The sequence below is a fragment of the Papaver somniferum genome, chromosome 11, assembly GCF_003573695.1.
Source record: "Papaver somniferum cultivar HN1 chromosome 11, ASM357369v1, whole genome shotgun sequence".
In the NCBI taxonomy this organism is placed as follows: domain Eukaryota; kingdom Viridiplantae; phylum Streptophyta; class Magnoliopsida; order Ranunculales; family Papaveraceae; genus Papaver; species Papaver somniferum.
In genome coordinates, this window is record NC_039368.1 from 16,289,717 (window position 1) to 16,312,364 (window position 22,648).

General features: G+C 35.5%; 2 protein-coding genes across 3 annotated transcripts; both read right to left on the minus strand.

Moving 5' to 3' along the window:
• Positions 1-1,397: 1,397 nt before the first annotated feature.
• LOC113324175 (heme oxygenase 1, chloroplastic-like) lies at positions 1,398-2,473 on the minus strand. Its single transcript, XM_026572500.1, has 4 exons — positions 2,122-2,473; positions 1,786-2,012; positions 1,579-1,689; positions 1,398-1,490 (listed from the first exon to the last, which is right to left on the minus strand). Exons 1-4 carry the CDS (start codon positions 2,471-2,473, stop codon positions 1,398-1,400), a joined length of 783 nt encoding a protein of 260 aa, XP_026428285.1.
• A 507-nt stretch (positions 2,474-2,980) lies between these two features.
• Positions 2,981-6,830, minus strand: LOC113320554 (mini-chromosome maintenance complex-binding protein-like). Of its 2 annotated transcripts, none has more exons than XM_026568462.1 (14): positions 6,593-6,830; positions 6,361-6,474; positions 6,158-6,265; positions 5,765-5,920; positions 5,632-5,679; positions 5,405-5,524; positions 5,041-5,196; positions 4,765-4,839; positions 4,510-4,623; positions 4,169-4,371; positions 3,906-4,041; positions 3,571-3,798; positions 3,421-3,488; positions 2,981-3,331 (listed from the first exon to the last, which is right to left on the minus strand). In XM_026568462.1, the coding sequence occupies exons 1-14, from the start codon at positions 6,758-6,760 to the stop codon at positions 3,217-3,219; spliced, it is 1,809 nt and encodes a 602-aa protein (XP_026424247.1). In that variant the 5' UTR covers positions 6,761-6,830; the 3' UTR covers positions 2,981-3,216. The 2 variants fall into 2 exon arrangements, with proteins under 2 accessions (XP_026424247.1, XP_026424246.1); XM_026568461.1 differs by having other exon boundaries at positions 6,590-6,827.
• Positions 6,831-22,648: the final 15,818 nt, after the last annotated feature.

Sequence of the window (22,648 nt, forward strand, 5' to 3'; positions counted from 1 at the left end):
GTCAAAATGCATCCAAGTGATGCATATTTGGTCAGCGACATGGCATAGTAATTCGCATGCTTAATACGCTCCATTGGCAAGGATACACGGTTGTAAATGAGGCATAAGCATCATCTATACTCTTTCGGCTAAGAGATGAAGCTTACTTGGTGCACGGTCCGCATATGCACCTTTAACTAACTACCTCTCCCTATATATGTTTTAAATACATTTTTACAACTTAGATTAGGGAGAAAAAATCATTCATCAAGTCCCCAAGGCCGTGATGGCTGCACATTACCACCCTGGACAACTGCAATGTATGTCCATGATGGTTGTACATTTAGTTCTGGCTCACAGGCTAGTTCCAATGTCCGGACATGATGGCTGAACATTTCCTGAGCCAAGTCCAGTGAAGGGCCGTGATGGTTGTATTTCTGGATTTGGTCCATAGGCCACTCCAATGTCCAGACGTGATGGATGTACATTGCCAAGGCCAGACTGCTCTGGCCTGTAATGATATTGGTCATAGGCCAATGACCTGCGTAATGCGCCGTTGTGGCGCTACTTTGTTTTAGGTCGGCCACCCAACTGGCCTGAAGCACCTTTGGTGCGAGATTGGCTCTTAGCCAATACATTTTTGCAATGCGCCTTACTTGGCGCCATATTGGCTCTGGGCCAATGTACATTTTTGCAATGCGCCTTACTTGGCGCCATATTGGCTCTAGGCCAATGTTCTCTTAACACGCAATGGAGCTTGAGATGAAGCTTCATCTCCTACCATGACGCATCTTTGCACATGTGCCATGCTAAAAATACGGGATGTTACAAGAAAAGTCATCATCCATATGAAAGATTGCCTGGGTGGATTTAATAGGAAACAACTCAAACGTTGTTTAAATTTTAAACTCAACACAAAGAATTTTACCAATATTAACCCATGAAACAACCTTGCAGGGTGAAGAGATGATGAATGCATTACCCAATCTCCTAATCGGCTAACATCGTGATCAAGATGAATGAATTGCCATATTTGGAGTTCTTTGTGTTTGACAGAACATGGTGCAACATATCTGTCACAAAGATATGAGGTTTTGACTGAAAAGGTGCATCATATATGTACAGAATGTCAACATCTCCAATGAGTTCTTGTTTTCGCTCGACAATCTTGTTGATAAGGGAAATAAAAACAGAAACGAGGGGGGCTAGGCCTGACCTCAAAAGAAAAAAAAAGATTCGGAAAAGAAAGATAATAAAGAGTTGTCGCTTCTTATAGCTGAACGAATAAACAAGGTCATTGTCTCGTTGATCATATCAGCTACAAGTTTGTTTATTAGGGAATAGTTACTTCGAGATTCACTCGTATAAATAATTTGGATTCATAGATCCATGAGGCATGACATATAGTAATTAATATTTCAAGATATTATAAGTTTCATGATGTCTTCGGAGTACTTGAATGATATTTCAGTTTCTTCCAAACATTGATCTTTCTCTTCTCTAGTCCAGCTCTGATTGAGGGATGGTACACATGAAATATGTTAATCGTCTGTTCGTATTAATTCGTTAAGCATTCCTGAATAAAAGATTTTTACTTACTTGAGCAATTTTGTTTAGCTTCTCTGTGGCATTCTGTAGTAGTTTTGTAAGCTCCCCATCATTCCATTGGTAGAATTCCAATTCCTTGTTCTCAAGTAACTTCTCATATGCCTGAACCTGATAATTGATGAAACACAACGCTCTAAATACATATAGTTGGACTTTGAGTCTGTTTCCGTTAAATTACCATATGCATTCATATATTACCCTTTTACCAAGCGTTCGACCACCGGCTGCAAGCCCGAAATAAATATCGTAGAAATGGCAAAAGATTGCTTTAGGATTCTTCACTGCTATTTCTTCTAGGTAGGACGCATACGCAATCCCAGAGGTAGTTGGTGATGGAACTTGAATTCCCATTTCTTCTCTAAACCACTCCAGATCTTTAGCTAATGCTCCGGACCTTTCTAACCCTGTATTTTTCAACTCTGCGTCTGTATGCAAGAAAAATAGACATATATGTGAACAACATATACAAAGTTGGGGTGGTTATTGAATAATAATCAAATTTCCTAGGAAGGGTTTAGTGGCATATTCACTTACAACAAAGATAGTCTGCATTGGCGAGGATTTTCTCAAGTGCATCGTAAACAACTTTGCTATCAACTAGAAACTTAACATACCCATGTAATGAGGGCTTCTCTCTTTTCAAAACTTGGGACATTCTTTCGTTATTGCCTCCTTTTCTCGATGGGTCTTTTACGTGTAATTTCATTGCCACGTATCGTAATTCCTCTTGGAACGTCATTTCTTTCTGCTTTTGAAAATCATTTTGGTTTGCACCAGCTGAGGCAACGACTGCACTCCTCTTCAAACGTGTCATTTCTTTCTGCTTTTGAAAATCATTTTGGTTTGCACTAGCTGAGGCAACGACTGCACGGGATGTTGATGGCATATTAATATTCTCCTGTGACTATCATTCTTACTCTCCCATAGAGCAAAATGATTCAGCTTCAATGACAACTTATGGAAACCAAGACGGGTTTTCATTAGATCATGAGAAACATAATCGATTCTGTTTGGTGTTTTTCTCAAATGAGTTTTGTTCGAAAAGAATTGAGATTGAGATGCCAATGTTTTCGAAGTAGCCATGAAATAAGATAACAATATTTATTTCTTGAAGAGAAATGAAGAACGCGAATAACAACTACAACAAAGATAGAGAAGAAGAGAGTACAAGATGGAGTAATGGAAATGTATCCACCTTCCGTATTTATTATAGACTATCATCATTAAATTAGACTCTGGAGTTGCAAAGAAACTCCATAAACATAAAATATATGATATTTGAATGCACTTCCAACTTAAGATTCCGTCAAGACAGACCAGACACGCCATGAATAATTGATACCTGCGGTACCGCTGGCTTTGAAAAATAAAAGCATTTAGCTTAGACATCAACTTTTACTAAAATAGAATCTTCGTATTGTTTAGAACTCAAAACTCAACCATTGCCAAGTCTCAACAGAATAGAATCCTTATAATGTGTATGATACAAATAGGATCCATGCATCTGTAAGATAATTTAGACGGGGCAAAACATCATTAACATAATTCTTAAAACAGCATTCAACCAACAGACAAAGAAACAATCACTGAATCAAATACTTTCCATGAATTCCTTTGCCTTCTTTTTCCTCATTTAAGTCTATTTTTCCTTAACCTCTCAAGCTCTTTCACCATTTGCCAATGCTCAAGTGAGAGACTGGTCTCACCAAAGCTAGCGGACATAAGACGAGCCATTGTGAGCCACCTATAATATTCAAATACCCTAGCTCAAAAAAATGAACCATACCAAGCAAGTGGAAAAATATAAACCAGGTAAAAAACAAATTAAGAAACCTGCTGAAGTCATTGCTTCCTAAACTTCGATCTTCTTGCCTAGCTTCAACCAAATCATTCTCGATAACCTGTAATTCAAAAGATCCCTTTTAGTTCAAATGGTTCAAATGCATAAACAAAATAATTTTCAGATAACAAAGTTTACAATACCTTTTGCAATTCAGGGTCAATAACATGTGGTTGTGATCTTAGAGTGGCCAAATACCACCTCCAAGCTTGCAGGGCATTTGCGTCTGCATTAAGAGACGAACCCACACTAGAAGGTTGAAACGGTAACACCAAATCGGCTGGTAAAATATTTGATTTTCCCTCAGAAAGGACTAATAATTGCACATCGGAAGACATTTCCAATTTATAGTACTCAAAGTCGTATTCCACCTGACAAAAAATAAACATCCAAACAAATCAGTATTGCCCAGTTCTCACACTTCTAAAACTCCATAATTCAGATGCTCAACAGATGCAGGGTTATTATAAAGATGTACCTTTTGCATCTCCATCAGACTTTTAAGAATCTGCACATTCTCAACCCCAGTAGAGTTAAGGGTCCCTGGATTCAGCTGAGTTTCGTCAAGGATTAAGTGGGTACCATCAGCAAGCTGCAAACTTCCGGTGATAAGCCTGAAGCAAAAGAAGAAAAACATATTAGGTCCCTCTTATACAAGAAATAGCAATGCCATAAAAAAATTTAAATTTTTTTTGAAAGTATCTGTATCAAGATGAACTAAAAAAAAGAACTGAGGCTTACCTGTTTGACTTGTAATCCTTCTTAGGGGCAAGTGAAGCAGTGTTGAGATACTCCACTGTTAGAGGTAGAGCTTGAGTCAAAGGTAAGAGACTCTGGATCGCGAGATTAAGTTGATTCCCGAAAACCGATACAGTTTCTTTGGTAAAACCTGTTAGATTTAGCGATAGTTTCCCAACGGCAACAGTGTCAACCCTGGTGTGTACCTGCTTATGTTATGAAACATTTAATTAAGTGGGAACTAAGATCAGGATTCTATATCAAATTAGCTACACTGGAAGGAAATATATGGTTACTTCCCAGCTAGAATATCTATACTATAGCTCAACAGGAAGAACAATTACCTGGGATAGGAGATGCAACAAAACAGATTGAGCTGCTACACCATCGTTACCAAGAACAGCTGTAAGATACCCAACTAAGGATTCCCTTATTCCTCTGATAACATAGGGTACTCGCTGTAAAATTTAAATGAAAAGGCATCGGTAACAAACAAAGCAAATAACAGCACAAAAAAGGCACAAGTATGTTCTGAATTTTAGGAAAAGTAAACCATATTTCTGTAAAACGTACAATCAAGACTCGTGCAGATTGATTACCTCAATGACAGGGGAACCACAAAAGAAATCTTGAATCGTAATTTTTTTATGTATTAAACAATGAAGTCTTGGTACCTGTCCACAGTAGGTTTCAAACAAGAATTAACTCACAGCAAAGAGATGGATGATAGGTTAATTGCTAAGTGAGACAGTTAAATGTGGGTGACTGCCTTTTCAGTCAACAGAAACATGTTTAAGAACCACTACGAAATTTCAACCACGAGAAACTAAGTAAGTTTTCTGAGAGTACATAACTATTTAATTGAATCAACAAACCTTGTTTGGAGGCAAATTGACAAGCTCATCTTCAAAAAGGGCATCTGAGTCATCAGTCTCATTCTTAGAAGCTACAAGTTCTGGGTCGAAAGTGAACACACCAACAAACTCAAAGACATCATTCAGCTTCAATTCAGTTTCCGGTGAGTCATATATCTGCATATAACAGTTTAACTGGAGCACATCAAATATCTTCTCAAAATAAAAGACAGAAAAGTGATCAAAGGGAATGTTTTCATTCTAATGACAGATAATATATGGTTTTTTGGTTGGACTACTGTGCATGCAGTCTGAAACGAGAAGAAAGAACCGTTTATAGTCTTGTTGGTAACTAAATAAAGAACATTTTCAGCCTTTCAGTTACCTTGACTAGACATGAAAGAGACTTTGTGTCAAAATCAGGAATCACGCTTTGCATGGAAGAGGTCTCTCCAATTTCCAATTCATGAGACTGAAATGCTTGGCAAGGGAGTCCATCTTCTCGCTGTTAAGAAGAAAGAGACAACCAAACGTTGAATCACAACTTAATAAGACTATCAAATCTGATGTTGTTCAAGGGAAAACTCTGAGCTCGGAGATTATGTAAATTACCATCTTTTTTGTGCTTGAGGGTGAACCTTTAGCTTCATGATTGGATATCTGCCCATAAGAAGTTCGTCAGGAAGGTAATGAAAATGGGAATTATAGTTAGTATTGAGATCTCTCAAAAAGTGACAAAACATACATTGCAATCCATCGTATCTACAGATGTATCGTCATCTCTCCTGCGCTTCTCTCCTTGTTGAGAAGCCCAATTATCACCTCTGTTTATAGCTGCCTCTGATGAAGCAGCAGCAGCCGATGAAGAAGCCTCCACAACCCAAGGACTTTGTCCTGGAACCTATATTGAACAAAAGTAAAATCAACAAACCTAATACATGATTCAAGAACAAAATTGACAGCCCATATGTTAAATCAATAAGAAAAATGGACCGGAAGCACAGTTAAATGGCTTTGTCTTTTGCTAGCATCGTTAGTTACTTGTCAACTAGCATAACTCAGTACATGAAAAACGCCAATGATAAAGGTTCAATCTTTTTTCTTTTCAAGTAAATATCTTAAGTTTATAATAGCTTACCGGCACACAGTAAAGAAGACGGCGTTCCCACATGCTCATTTCTGATGACGAATTCATAGGGAACGAAGCAACATCTGTGAACTTGTTTGTCCTCCATGTTGATCCATCCTGTAAAAGAACCCCCAAAATTAGTCACTTTTAGTATAAACGGGTAAAAAATGAAGAACCCCCAAATCGAAAAAGCTAAAAGGACAAAGCAAAACCTTGAAAGCCCCAACATATAACTCATTTCCCAGCATATCTTGTACCATTCCTCTAAACCGAACCAACGAATTGGGCTTAATCCGACCGATAGTCGAGGAATCGAGAATCGGAACCTTCAAAAAACCAAACCAAAATAATTAGGGTTTTGTTACATCAAAATTACACAAAATAGGATTCTTTTTTTTTTTAAAATCGAATGAAGAAATAAAAACTAGGGTTTGTACGAGCTACCTGAGAGAGGCCATTTTGATCAAAGAGGCACTCCTTGAAAACTTCAATTGCACCCCAGTCTTTGCCGTTAAAAGTTTTTGGATCAGAACCAGATGAAATTGCTCTCTCAAACGTTATCCTTACAGCACCGAGAGGGTTAGCGAGACAATCGAAAGGAATACCACCCATCTTCTCTTACACTCTCTCTCTCTCTCTCTCTCTCTCACCCACTCTCTGCTTTGCTCTGGATGGATTATTGGCGGGAATGGCAATAGAATAGGCGCCAGTGAGTTTTTCCCTCTTAAGTAGGGATTAGGGTTTTCGCGCCAAATCTTGCGTTCCCGCCATTTTGATATTATGTGGCAAATCCAGCCGTCCATCGTCCGGGTATGGTGGATCATCAAAGTCCGAGTCGGCACGTTTGATGGATAATGTCTCCAGATCTCAAATTAACCCAGCACCAGGCCCATTTTGTAGAGGCCTAATGAAGTTCAACCTTACTCGATTACATTGATGAAGATTGTAGGATGAGCAAAAACACCCAAATATCCAAACTTATTCGTATTTTGTCGCGTGGACACCCAATTCGTTCCTCGGAGGATTGGATGCCGGTGAAATTTTAAAACCAGTCGTTTTCACAGATCGCATGTAAGTGGAACATCACCCATGCGTTAGACACCCGACACTAAAAATGATACCTATATGAAGGTTATTACAGAAACTAGTAAATAATATATATAGTTTGCTATTAATAATATATATAAATTGGTAAATAATATATATATAGTTTGCATAGAAGTTCCTCAAAGATATTCCAAAAGTATCAATTTTGGATTGATCGGTGGTATTCATAACAATAAATATTATAATGTAGATTGTTGGAAAGACATTGAGTCACTTTTTTTATGTTAGTTTCTTGTATTTTAGTAATCTAAGTTTCAAAACTAAGTTACATTACTCATGTTTAGCATTTATCTGTTTCCGTTTATAATTTTTTTTTAATCCGCGAGTCCAATTGCATCCGATATCCGCTCACCCGAGGGTGTCCGGCGGGTAATGGATTAGACGTGGGTGAAAATATCAATCCGCCATTTAGATAATTGGATCCGGGTGATAACAAATCAACATCCACCCATTTATTGCTCATATCTACTGAAGAATGACTATGGGGCAGGCAGGTCTGTCCCACTCACTGCCCCGTTCTTACAAAAAAAGATATCAATATCTGTTTCATTATCCGAATTACCCAAATGAATTAGGATGGGAAAGCTATGTAGAATACCCGTATGTGACATATTTTTTATGGATTACCTATAAAGTTAAATGAATATATAATTTTGGTAATATTAAAAATTTAAGTTTAATGATTCAAACAATAATAATAATAACTTGCAGGTCATCCTCGTTCTTCAAAGATTTGATGCGCTTCAGGAGATCACATATTCGAGTCCCCGATGACTTAATATTGCAGATTTTGACATGGAAGGTAGAGTGTTTTTTTTTTCTGAATCATATTTCATTGATAAGAAAATTAAGGGATACAAGAGTACAAATTAACCCATCTCAAATCAGCCCATAAAAGAAGGCCCAGAAAAGAAAAGGAAAAAAATAACCCAACAAAGAAGCCCACTAGAGCAGACCCAGAAGAAAAGACAAGTTGAACATTCAATTACATATGAAATTTTGGAAACTGAAACTCCTCATCAGCAGAATCTGTAGTATGCCACTTCTGGAAGTTCATTTATGGTCAAGAATGAAGGTCTTCCCATGATGATCTACTTTTCACCAGCCGCTAATGTTGATCCTCTTTTAGCAGCAGAATCTGCAGAAAAATTAATTTCTCTGAAACTGTGAATGTATATGATATAAGCAATCTTACTTGTTGCTTTCCTCCATCTCATGTGAATAAACCAAGGAACTTTCCCCTGAGCAAAGTCCCCAATTATTGTTTTTGAATCTGAACATAATACAATGTTTTCCATGCCCCATTCCACTGCTAATTCTGTTGCACAAAGCACACCATACACTTCTGCAATGTAATTTGTTCCAATGCATATACCCCCAGATAAGACTCCAAGCATTTGACTTGTGTGATCTCTCATAACAACTCCAAAACCAGCTGCACCTGGGTTACCAAAAGATGATACATCACAACAGAACATGATATATCCAAGAGTAGGGGGATTCCAGTAACAAGTTCTAATGCACTGGAATTTACTGTGTCTTGCACCAAGATTAAAAAAGTTGATTATTTGCGTATCATAATTCTAGTTCCATTTGTTGCTTTTCATCCTGTATCCACCCTCAAGAACCATCTTCTTTATTATGGATTTGAACTCCTTCTCATTTGGTTTTATGTCTTCAAAGAGTCTTTTATTTTTTTGAAACCACAACTCCTTAATAACTGAACAAGCTGCAGTTATCCAAGTCTCTCTAATTAGAGGACTACAATTCCTGGCCCTTGTCCAAATATCATCAAAAGTTTCAGGCAAACTGAAACCAAAAATAGAACAAATCCATATCCAAATTTTGACACTAAAACTACAGTGCCACAGAAGATGATTCATGTTGTCTTGTTCATTTTCACAGATACAACATCTTGATGCTAGACTGTAACCTCTATCAACCATAACTGAATCATCAACAAAGACTCTCTGTACTATTTTCCAAATGTTTCCGGAGGTACTTGGATGCAAATAAGAATTCCATATTTTTGTGGAGCAATGCATTTTGGGTTCTTTATGTCTTATCATAGCAATGGCTGAAGAAGTAGAGAACATACCATTCAAGGTGCCAGTCCAGAAGAGCTTATCTTGTCCCCCTCCTATGTCAGGTAAGCTGAAAGATTGAAATAATTGTTGCAGCTGTTGTGGAATGCTCCAGATGCCATCTTGTATAAGATCGGATACCTTCATGTGCATATTATTCCTCATACACTAAGTCATTTCTAGGTGATCACACAGAGGGGTTTCATGAATCCAATTATCAAACCAAATGTTTACATTTTGACCATTGCCAACACACCATTTGATGTTATCTTTTAACACACTCCAAGCCCACTTCAAACCTGGCCAAATAGAAGAAAGTTGCCAATTTTCATTCAATTGTCCATTTGAATTTTTGAATTTCTCTTTAATGAATAATGCCCATTATTCTTCTAAATTCATGATTCTCCACATCATCTTCATTAAAAGAGCTCTATTAATAACTTCCAATCTCTGAATTCCAAGACCACCTTCACTAAGAGGGGTACACACTTTTTTCCATGCAAGAATTTTATTTTTTTCTCACATCTCCATCCCCGGACCAAAGAAAATTCCTCATGATCTTTTCACAAATTTTAATTGCAGAAGAAGGCCATTCATAAACACCTATATTATATATTGGAATGTTGCACAAAACAGACTTGACAAGCACCAGTCTATCTTGAAATGACAGCAACTTCCCTTTCCAAACTGCTAACTTCTTCTGGAACATTTCAACCATAGGCCAAATCGTAGATAATTTAACCTTTCCAGAAGAAAGAATTACTCCTAAGTATTTATCAGGGAAATCACTCAATTCTATTTGCATTAAATCTCTTATTTGAGTTTTTCTAAGAGCTGAATTACCATCTATAAAGAGCTTGCTTTTAGTTTTGTTAATTATTTGCCCTGTGACCTTTTGATACTTCTCCAGCAAATTAAGAAGATTTGTAACATTTTTCTTTGCTCCATTACAGAAAATGAGAACATCATCTGTAAAGAACAAGTGAGTAGGATGAATGCCTCTTCTAAACACCATTGGAGTTAATGAGCCTTCCTCCACCATTTTGTGAATGGAAGGTAGAGTTAGCTTGCCCCCATTGCGACATAATCATTCCCCCTATCCGCTTCGGTTCCCTTGGCTGGTTCCTCATGAATCTCGCTGGAAGGCTAGCACGACAATTTGTTCAACTAATATGGTAGTACGATGTTGGAGTTTAGATTGTTAGACCTCCAACTAGTTTCTTGTAATAATATCCTTTATCCAATCATAAAAAATGAGTAATTAATAATAACTTTAAAAATTGTATTTCATTTATCGAAAAAAAAAATGGGTTCTTACAAGAAACTAGATGGGAGCCTAATAATAAGTTGGGTTCGTACCCATTTATGGACTACAAGATCTATCCTATGAAGAAAAAAAAAATCACTCTCTCATTGGTGTTTTGGCTAGCGAACCAGTTTCTTAATCCCTTAAAAAGACAATTGTGTCTTCCTTAAGCTCACCCAAAGTGGTAAAGGTTAGAGTTCCAAAACCGTAATTGTGTCCATTAATTTTGTCACGACCCTTGTTATGTTTACGAGAGATTGCATTGATGATGGCTTGCCTGGAGTGAGAACGCGTATACCACCATTAGCGAAAGGGGAGACACATGTCACATCAAAACAAACATCTTAATTATTCTCCAAGTAATAGACAAGGATATCCGATGGTCGCAACGCGTTATCACTAGAAGATAAAAATCTCAAAGAAACCTCTTTCCTTGCGGATACTCTAGCTTTGTAACAAATATCTATGAAAACATCTCTAACAAAATCATGTCGGGACTTGAGCCCAACATCGCTCGCACAGTGCAACATGTGGTCACCAATACCAATAGCCCTACTGCAACTTGGGCAAGAAAAACCTTCAACGAAAATGGGAATTCCCAGCCGGTATCACATGATGACCGAAAATTATCTAGGCCCAATGTTCAGTCCAAGCCCGCGGATTGGAATGGCATGATGATAGTTTTGAGCATTATTGATTATATTGCATTGCCATAAAACTCCATCACGATCTGACATACTGAATTACTGCCAGGAAACACAAGGGATGAGGTACAGTTTCTCAGATGATGAGACGAAGGCGAGACACCGCTAACTCGTATGAAGTTTTGTCATTTTTCAGATAATCACGGCTTGTATGTAGAGTAGGTAGATTGTTATTGTAATAATTTATTATGGATGCATGAAGATATAAACTAACAGTGGCATGTATCAGTCATGGCGTATAGCCGTATATACGAAGACTACTCTCCTTGATTGGAAAAGAAATAAGTCGTCATTGTAATGGGCCAAAATCAGCACCATCTCCTGCAACAAGCTGTCTCAGATATTGAACCAAATTGCTATAAAAAAAATTCTTGTCCTTGTTGAAGTGCAGAAGGCCTGGTAGTGCGCATTGTGAAATACAATCTTGGCACACCAGTACGGTTATGCAACAGTGTTGACATAAGCTGGATGGTCTTGTGGATTACGTGAATAACCGTGTTACTATAAAATTGATCGTCCAAACTGACAGGGCTACCAAGGAGCTTAACACCAGCCTGTGGTTTGCCAATATTTGTTGGAAAAATTATCCACGGTTGTGCTTCTTGGGTCTATGGTTGGATTGTATGACTCAGTTTTAGTGATGCTGAGATGTAACTCTCTCCAATGACCTTATGCTTGTATTATTGAAAGAGACTAACCCACTTCTAGAGTGTCATCAATTAGTGTGCCATCATCAAGACACCATGCCTGCAATTCCAGCTTGCATGTAGAAGCCATTTTCTGAACAAGAGGATGTAAAAATAAAGAAAAAAATAGAGCTCCAAGAGGATCCCCATGTTGCATACCCTAAGCAGGTGAAAGAATAACATCTCTATGATACAGTCCAACATGGTTTTCATAACAGAACTCAAGCCATTTGGAGATTACAGGGCACTTCCCTAATTAATGTAGTTTTATCAACTAAATTCAAAGTATTGGAGAATTCAGTGAGCAACATTGACATGTTGTTGTACATACCATTTAATTAATCTATTAACTAAGTGTAAGATACTTTCACCTCCACATGGAATGCCCACACCAAACTGAAACTCAACCACATGTTCATATATTTACAAACAGTTGTAGCAGCAAGCTTAGACACGAGTCTCCTCCAAATTGTTCCCACAACAATGGGTCTTAGGCCTCCACTAGGATTTGCTAAGGATGTAAGAGGAGAACTAGCTATCTGTTCTCCAAGAGATGAAGGGCAGTTACCAATAATCCCTAAGTTCACAACACCTGTTATTGAAGAGAAAAGCCCATCTGCAAGTGCAGTTGCATGGCCACTTAGGGCATCCAAGAGGTGTTGTTCTCTTAAAGCCGCCTCTAGCACAACATGTGCACCACTATGCTCTCTCATGATTTTATGGTACGTTTTGTGAGTATAAATGTTGGATTAGTTAGATTCTTTTAGAGGTGTACATGTTTGTACCCTAATATGCTTTGTGATGAATGGATGGCATGTCATGCGGGTATGAATGATAAAATTTGTTAGGTTTCTATAGAAGCGTACATATGTTCATAGTAGTATGCTCTGTAATGATTATTTTGAAGTTTAAGATCGGAATCATGTTTTGTGTGTACATAGTTGTACACATACTGATTATTAATGTATACATACTTGTACACATGTTAATTATTAATGATATAGAACTGTATTACCCTTATGCACCTTTGACATCAATATTATTTTTGTAACGTATGCATGAATCATTTGCTCATAGTTAATGAAGATTGTGGGGTATGTATACGATGTAAAGATGATTACCTCTTGATTATTTTAATTATAAATGGTAGTTATCATTAGGGTAAATTTCTTTATCTTTAAGTTTAGTATCCTTATTTTTTTGGTTTCTATTAGGGAATTTAATTACGACAAATTATTTTGTATTCAAGTGAATTTCAGGAAAAAAAAAAGAACTTCGCAGTCGAACTCAAAGCCATATTTTGAGTACAGTTGACCCTAGTAATGATGCAGGTGATATCCAGGTCAATGATATGCTACACTTCAGACTCATTAGGAATTACTCGGTTTTATAAGTATTAAATTAAGAGACTCATAAGCTCAAAATGGTAGAGTACCCTGGCCTATCGCAAGGTTTATGGAGGTTGATGGTTCAAATCCATCTTAGTTTCTGTATTATATTTATTCAATATGGGTAGCGTTATTGGTGCTTAAGTACAAGATTCAAGTTGTGTGTGTGTATGAACTGGTGCACCTAGTCTTGTTTTATGATATATATGGCCTCTTTGTGGGTATGAATGTTGTATTTTCTAGGTTTTTGTAGATGTGCACATAGTTGTACACCATTGTCCCGTCTCATTGATATATGGCATATTTTATAGGTATGGATGTTGGATTTTCTAGGTTTTTGTAGATGTTTACGTAGTTGTACACCATTGTCCTCTCTGATTGATATATGACGTATATCAATGTTGGATTTTCTAGGTTTTTGTAGATGTGCACATAGTTGTACACCATTGTCCCGTCTCATTGATATATGGCATATTTTATAGGTATGGATGTTGGATTTTCTACGTTTTTGTAGATGTTTACGTAGTTGTACACCATTGTCCTCTCTCATTGATATATGACATATTTTACGGGTATGTTAGATTTTTTAGGTGTTTATAAATGTTTATAAAGTTGTACACCATTGTTCTGTCTCATTGATTTATGGCATGTTTTATTGGTATGAATATTGGATTTTCTAGTTTTTTTGTAGATGTTTACATAGTTGTACATCATTATCCCGTCTCATTAATATATGGCATGTTTTACGGGTATGATGTTGGATTTTCTAGGTTTTTTTAGATGTGGCGCAATTGTCACGTCTTATTGATATATGGCATGTTTTGTGAAATGAATCTGCTGGATTTTCTAGGTTTTTTGTAGATATGCATATAGGTGTACTCCATTTGTCATGTCTCATGGATATATTGCATGTTTTGTGAGTATGGATGTTGAATCATTGACTTTTTGTACATATGGACACAGTTGTACACCATTTGTTATGTCTCATGGATATATTGCCTATTTTGTGAGTACGGATGTGGAATTTTCTGGTTTTCAGTAGATATGGACATAGTTGTATACCATTTGTCATGTCTCATGGATACATGTCATGTTATACGGGTATGGATGTTGGATTTTCTAGGTTTTGTAGTTGTATACCATTTGTAAATGTGTACATAATTGTACACTAGTGTAAATTTAAAAGAAAAAATGAAAATGAAAATTATATATTCATATGAGTACTCTTTTTGTAGATCTCGGAAAGAATGTATAAAGTTTGAGAATTTGGATAAGCGGTTCGAAAGATAAATTGTTTTCTAATTGTTTTTATATTATGTCAAATTGTTGACATCATCATGAATCACTTAACACTAAATTGCAAATATTTAGACTAAATCGTAAATCAAGATGGTTATTTGTGTACTTTCCATTATTTCAAATAAATGAAGGACTAATTTGTAACTGGTTGAATGAGTCTGGACTAACTAGTATGTTTGGATGGGATATTGGAAAAAAAACCATATTTTTCCCATATGTCTTCTCTCCTCGAATGTAAGGAATTGAGGAGGGAACCTAAACTAAAGGAAGGATTGGAACCTCGCCGGTAAGTTATTCACTTTTTACTTAAAAAATCTAGTAAAATATATTATGACCAGTTTTGACCCTATCTTTTATTTAAAATTTAACAAAATATATTATTACCATGTAAGGACTTATTTTTAATTTTGTATAAATAAAATATTTTTCGAAGAGGATTGAATTTTCACTCAAATCTTGTTTCCCTCCTACACCGCTAGACTTAGGCATTCCCTTTGCTCTACGTGGTAGCACTGTTGAAGTCCCTATGGAATGTTTCTATGAGAACCTAAGAACGCCTATAGATAAGGGAATGACACGAGTTTCAGCTTTAGAGCTTGAAAATCCTAATCGATTGATTCGAATAACAGATGAAGTAAAAATGAGTATAAAGCAGTGAAAATTACAATTTGACATCAGGACTTGTTGATATTCTTAAAACATAAAGAGAAACATCAAATATATAGAATTTCCAACAAGTTTGTTTATTAGAGAACAATAAATCGAGATTCTATAGTGTTACAAAACATGCGAATAACTTTGGATTCATGATGCATAAAACTTCAAGATATTATAAGTTTCATGGTGTCTTAGGAGTACTTTAATGATATTTCGGTTTCTTAAAAACACTAATATTTATCTACTGCAGTCCAACTCTGATTTAGGCACGTTACGCATAAATATATTAATCGCTCGTAACCTCAAAATTAATATACTCCCTCCGTCTTTTTTTATTGGTCTTCTATTCTAGTTTGGTTTGTCTTAACTTAGTTGTCCACTTTTGTTTATAGACATATTTTCCCACCAAACTATCAAATATACCCTTATTATTTTGTAATTATAAAATTATTTTTAATGTAACCCAATCTAAAATCTTAAACAATATCTCCATATATAAATAAACAAATCTATTTAATATATTTCCTATAAGATCTATAATATTACGAAAATTAGTGGAGAGATATATTTGTTTTTATCTTCATTTATACATTTCCAAATATGATAAAACTGTTTGATGTGTGTTTTTCTCATATACTACACACGTTATTTTTTATTTTAGTAATAATCCGGTCTTTTTAATATTTTGACTTAGTCAAAACGGATTGATAAAAAAAACGGACAAAGTATTAATTATTTAAGCAATCCTGAATCAAAGGATTTTACTTACTTGAGCAACTTTGTTTAGCTTTTCTCTAGCTCTATGCAGTAGTTCTGAAAGCTCCCCATTATTCCACTCGTAGAATTCCAACTCTTTTTTCTCCAATATCTTCTCAATTGCCTAAACCTAATAGTTAATGGTAAAGATCTAAATATATAGATAGACTTTGAATTTTTTTTCCGTTAAATTAATTAGCATTATATGCATTCATATACTACTATTTTACTAAGCATTCGACTGTCGGTTGCTAGCCCGAAGTAAATATCATAGAAATGGAAAAACATTGATTTCGGATTCTTCATTGCTATTTCCTCTAGATATGACGCATATGAAATCCCAGCGGTAGGCAGTGGTGGAATTTGAATTCCCATATTTTCTCTAAACCACTCCAAATCTTTAGATAATGCTCATGACCTTTCTAATCATGTATTTCCCAGCTTTGCATTTGCATACATACAATAAAGATTGATACATACGTGAATAATGTATTAGGGGTGAATTCGAATCATAAACAAAAAATTTAGGAGTTGTTTAATGGCATATTCACTTACAAGAAGAATAGTCTGCATCGTTGATTATTTTCACAAATGCAACATAGACAACTTTGCTATCAACAAGAAACTTAACATACCCATGAAATAAAGGGTTTTCTTTTATCATAATTTGAGACATTGTTTCGCTATTTCCCCTCTTCTTGGACGGGTCTTTTACGTGTAATTTGATAGCCACATATCGTAGTTCCTCTAAAATTGCCATGTCCTTCTGGTTATGATATTCATCGGGTCTGTTCATATTAACAGAGGCAGCAAAGGCATGGGATACTGATGGCATATGTAATATTCTCTCATGCCTATATGTTCAGTGGTAGATAAATTGATAGATAATTTGGTAAAAGTAGTTTGGAGATCTATGAGCATAGTTTCAAAGTTGCTCATACAAAGATCCCAGTAGATATCAGTGGTGAAGCAAGATAAGTTCTCTATAAACTAGTTATTAGTAATTCTTGCTCACACAATTACAATGGCCTTCATTTGCTTTTATATAGGCTCCAAAAACTTGGCTTCCAAGTATAATACTGGGCCTCCAAGAATACAAGTTTACTTAAACTACAAGTATACCTGACTTGCAAGTATACATTAAGACGCATGTTTATTAGACACATGTTAATTACTCTAGATTTTTCTACTCAACACAATTATAAAATACAATATCCCAACACCTCCTTTTAATTTATAATTGCGGTAATATATTCGATTGCGATCTTTTTTTATTTATTTTACGTTGATTTTTAGATGCAGAGATTTTTTTTTTGTTTTTTACGTTGTCATTGCCTTGTCTTCTTTTACCATTAATTCTAGCTAGTTTAGAATTAGATTTTTTCAATACTTGGATGAACTCATTTCGCTTTTCGTCATTTGCGGAGATTTATAAATTTCAACCAAAAATTCTCCCATCCAATCCTTTTTTTTCTCTCTACATCATGAGTAGAAGATTAGTATTCTCATAACAAATATAGCTCTCTTGCCATTTTCTTTTTTTCTTTATTTTTTTACCAAAATTGAGGAAGCGATCTTCGTCGATGCTCACTTTTTTTGACATGTGGAGGCAATCATATTGACACTCTCTTCCCTCAATATAAGGAGGCAATCGTTATCGATGATTTTTCGAGATCGGCTTCCAAAACGCGTTAATATATTAGTTGTTTGAAATTGAGGAGGCCAATATGTTTCTTCCTCTTCCCTTAACTTCATTTTTGGAAATGTAATCTCTGTGTGCACCTTCATTACAAATTTTATTTCAAAAACACGAGCATAGTATGTGAATAAGACTTGGTTATGTATACCAAAATTCAAAAACTTAAAAACCATAAAGAAAAACGACTTAGAAAGTGATTTTTTTCCTTCTTCATCTTCGTAGAGATTTTCGCTTCGTTTACTTAGACTTAGGAACTCAGTAGCATTTGTGTTGCTTTTTCTTTTTTCTATCTTCTATTCTTCTTATATTTTTCATCTTTTCCTTGCTGACTTTTAGGATTCGATGATAGCTAGCTTCATTTGTGATTGTAAACAAATAATACAAATCAGAGTTCAGAGTTATACCTTGCATCTTCTCAACTTTATGTAGCACTGTAACTTCTTTTAACTCTGACAATTTATTATGCCGAGATTTCATCTTCATGTACTGTTTTTCACTTAATATGTCTCCTTAACTTTATTGTGCTAGCCTTCTTCAAAGTTGCCATTTTTGATATGTCGATCTTGCATAAACTTAGTATGTTATTTCCTCAGTTGAAGTTGTTTTTCTACCAATGGATACATGTCTACTGAATTTGTGTCACGGGTAGAAACTTAGCTTTCTCATGTCAAATATGGCATTCTTGTTATCTTTTCCTTGTGATATTTAAGGAGGCATCTATATTTCTCTTTCCCTTAAACTCCTTCTTTTATAATTGAGGATGCAAACTTGACATCGCTCTTTTCGCTCAATCTCTGATCACTTATTACGAAGTGACTTTTTATTTTTCTATCTTATGTTTTCTTCTTATAGTTAGATTTGGAATATTTCTCTTGGGTTGGAAAACAAAAAAGTAACATATGGAGTCTTTATAAGATAGTTCACAGTTGTATCTTCTTCTCATTTGCTTTAAACTTCATATCTTGTGATCTTCTTAAACTTCTCTTTGATCACTTATTAGGAACTGATTATTTCTTCTTCGATCTTGTTTTTTTCCTTTTCGATATCTTTTTCTTCTTGTTTTGGTTTCAACCTTGCAGACTACTTTTACGCCCATATAGGATCGAACGAGCTCTGATACCATGTTGATATTTTTAATAACTTTAAAAGTTGGATTTCATTTTTCAAAAGAAATGAGTTCTTACAAGAAACTAAATGTGAACCTAGCAACAAGCTGGACTCCTGCCCACTTTTGGACTACAAGACCTATCCTATGAAAAAGAAAAATAATTCATTCACTTATTGGTGTTTTGGATAGATAACCATTTCCTTAATCTCTTAAAAAGACAATTGTGTCTCCACTAAGCTCACCTAAAGTGGTAAATGCTAGAGTTCCAAAACCGTAATCGTGTGCAGTACATTTTTCAAGACACTTGTTATGTTTACGAGAGACTGCATTGGCGATGGCTTGACCTGGAACGAAATCGCATATACCACCATTAGAGAAAGGGGAGACACATGTCGCATCAAAACAAACATCTTGATTATTCTCCCAGTTATAAACAAGGATATCCTCTGGTCGCAATGCATTATAGCAAGTAGATAAAAATCCTAAAGAAAACTCTTTCCTTGCGGACACTCCATCTTTGTGACAAATATCTACGAGGATATCTCTAAAAAAATCATGCCGGAACTTGAGCCCAACATCGCTCCCATAGTATACTGCGTGGTCACGAAATACCTATAGTCCTACTACAACTTGAGAAAGAAAAACCTTCGACGAGAATGGGAATTCCCAGCTGGTAGATGATAAGTGCATAATTCATATGATTTTAGTGTCCATTCCATACTTGTTTTAGCTATTATTCTTGCATATTTTCGTATTATTACTCTTGTTTTTCTTATTTACCTCTATTAGGTGAATCATCCAAAAAGGAGATACAAAGTGCTGAAAATATCTTAGAATAGAATTATTCCAAGAATCAAAGCGCCAAAGTTCAAGAGAAGTGGAAGAAGTGTGACAAAAAGGAGCAAAACACTCAAAATCAAGAGACGGGACAAATACCGAGTTTAACTCATTCAAATGAAGGATTTCTCATCATCATCTTGAATATAATTGAAAGATAAAAATAATGAAAAAATAATGAGGTCATTCCGAGTTAGGACGAAGAAGTTGTGGCCAAAACAAGCTTTTTATCCAATACCGAAGACAAGCAAGTATGCAAACGGGTACGCATACTTAGTTCCGAAAATTTCTGATGGAATTTGAGCTACGCATACCGGTACGCATACTTAGCAAGTATTCAAATGGGTATGCATACTTGTGAATTCCTAAGGTCACGTTTGGGGTCGTTATTTTGTATTTTCAGGTCGGGTCTTGAACCGAACTAAATACGTGAAGGCCAAGCAACGTAAACCTATAAAATGAGGTATTAGGTCATGAATAAAATATTACCAAGAGGTCACGAAATTTTAAGATTTTGGGAGAAGAAACTACACATGGAGCAAAAGCTAGGGTTTCGGGGCGTTCTTCAATCGTAACGATAAACTTTTCTTATATGTATATCACGGATGCTTCTACATCCATGAGTAGATAAACACCTATTGATTGAGGATGATTTGTAAGTTTTAAACTTGATTTGATTTAATATATGAATCTATTTTGATTTCTTCATATGATTATCGTTTGTGTTTACCATTAAAAATACTTATGATTAATTGATAGATTGTTTAGGTGGCCAACTGAATATATTTGTTGATTTAATCTATTTCTAGTGAGGGTTAGGCTATCCGTAATTGTTGAATAATTCCATACACAAGTAGAAAACGTGAATCCTTGTAGAGGGATTGTGTAAAGCGATCACGTGTGAACACGACCTTAGCAAGTAGACTGAGCGTACTGAGTCTAACTACTAGGATCAACCTAAATTCACAAAACCTAAAGCATTCGATTGAATCATATCTTGTAAGCGTACCTCAAGGTGGTTCAGACGAATATAATCCGGTAACTAAGCGTACCTGTTATCCAGTGATTTAAGGAATTTTGGGAATAACTAAGCGTACCTGTTATTCTACGGTTGGTGATAATCTATGATTAATGATGAATAGACGAATATATTAACTCATTGTTAGTTTATTAAGGAAGAAGGATTCCTCTATCATCTCTATCCCTTTTTTTTGCTAAATCATGTAATTTTATTGCCAAAGGAATTACAAAAGAGAATAGTTATCTTGACAGGCCAAGACTAACTAAGTAAAATAAAGAAAACAAAAATACTACAAGAATTTTTACATTTTGTTTTCAGACTTTATAGAAAGTAATGTGCATTTTCAGTTACCATTATTCCTAAAAAATTTGGTTTTCCTGCATAAAATCTGATTTCACCTCTGATGAGATTAGCTCCTTGTTTTGCTAACTTATCAGCAGAAAAATTTATTTCCCTATATGAATGTTTGTAAGATATGCTTCTAAAGTTTTCAGTAACTTTCTTTCATCTATTTAGCACTATCTATGGAATTTTTCCACTTGCAAAAGCTACCAAAACTACTCTGGAGTCTAAATTGAAGCAAACATCTTTGAATTTCTTCCTTACTGCCCATTCTCCTGTTGTTACCAAAGCCATCACTTTTGCAATGTAGTTAGTGGCTATACCTAGACCTCCAAAAACTGCACCTAAGTAACTGCCTTCACTATTTCTTCCTATAAAACCAAAACCAGACAATCCAGGATTGTCTTTTGAAGCCCCGTCACAACAAAGTAATATTTGATTAAGTGCAGGCAGCTTGAAAAACACTTCCTTTACTATAGAGGTTTTGCACTTGATCCCTTTAATGCCAAAGCTCATTAATATATTTAAATCTGAAACACAGTTCTTCATAACTCCTTTTATTCTCACTGCACAATCTTTTGTGAAGTTCATTACCCTGTTTTTACAAATATCTATCTTGGGGGTGATATTTTCATACATCTTCAAATTTCTTGTCAACCACAGTTCAACAATTATTTTAAATTTTGTTATGTACCATAGTTGTCTTACTGCTGAACTGTGGTGCTTTACACTTTTAATAACGTCATCGAATTTTGAAGGATTAGAAATGTGAAACATACCTCCAATCCAGCTCCAAATTTCAGTGCTGAATCTGCATTCCCATAAAATGTGTTGCATATTATCTTGTCCTTCCCCACATAAGTAGCATTTTGAAACTGTGCTAAATCCTTTTTTCCTGACACTCATCTCAGTTGCACAAGCACCTCTCAACACCTTCCACAGATTACAAGATATATAGGGATCAATACATGGACTCCACATATATTTTATCCAATCCATTATTGGAAACTTCTTCCTTATCCGCTCCACTGCATTTGCAATAGTAAATTTACCTGTTAAGTTTGCAGTCCAGATTCTGGTGTCTTTAGAGCCTCCAATTGCTGGTAAATCATTTTCAGTGATAAACTGATGCATCTGTGTTGGTAACTGCCATTCACCATTACTTATTAAATCAATAACTTTCATGTTTGGATTCTGTAAAATATGATCATGTGTTTGATTGTTTTCAATCAGTGTAGTATCCTTCATCCATTTATCTTTTCACACTGAGATTTGAATTCCATCTCCCACTATCCATCTACTTCCTTCCATGAAATCATTCATAACCCATTTTAAGCCAGGCAAAATAAAGGATTTTTTATTACTGGTAGTCCATTCTCCATTTTTCTTGTAATTTGCTTTCATGAACTTGGTCCATTCTTCATCCTCTGTTTCAATCTTCCATAGTAGCTTCAAAAGAAGAGCCTTATTAAAAATCTCAAATCTTCTGATACCTAACCCCCCCCC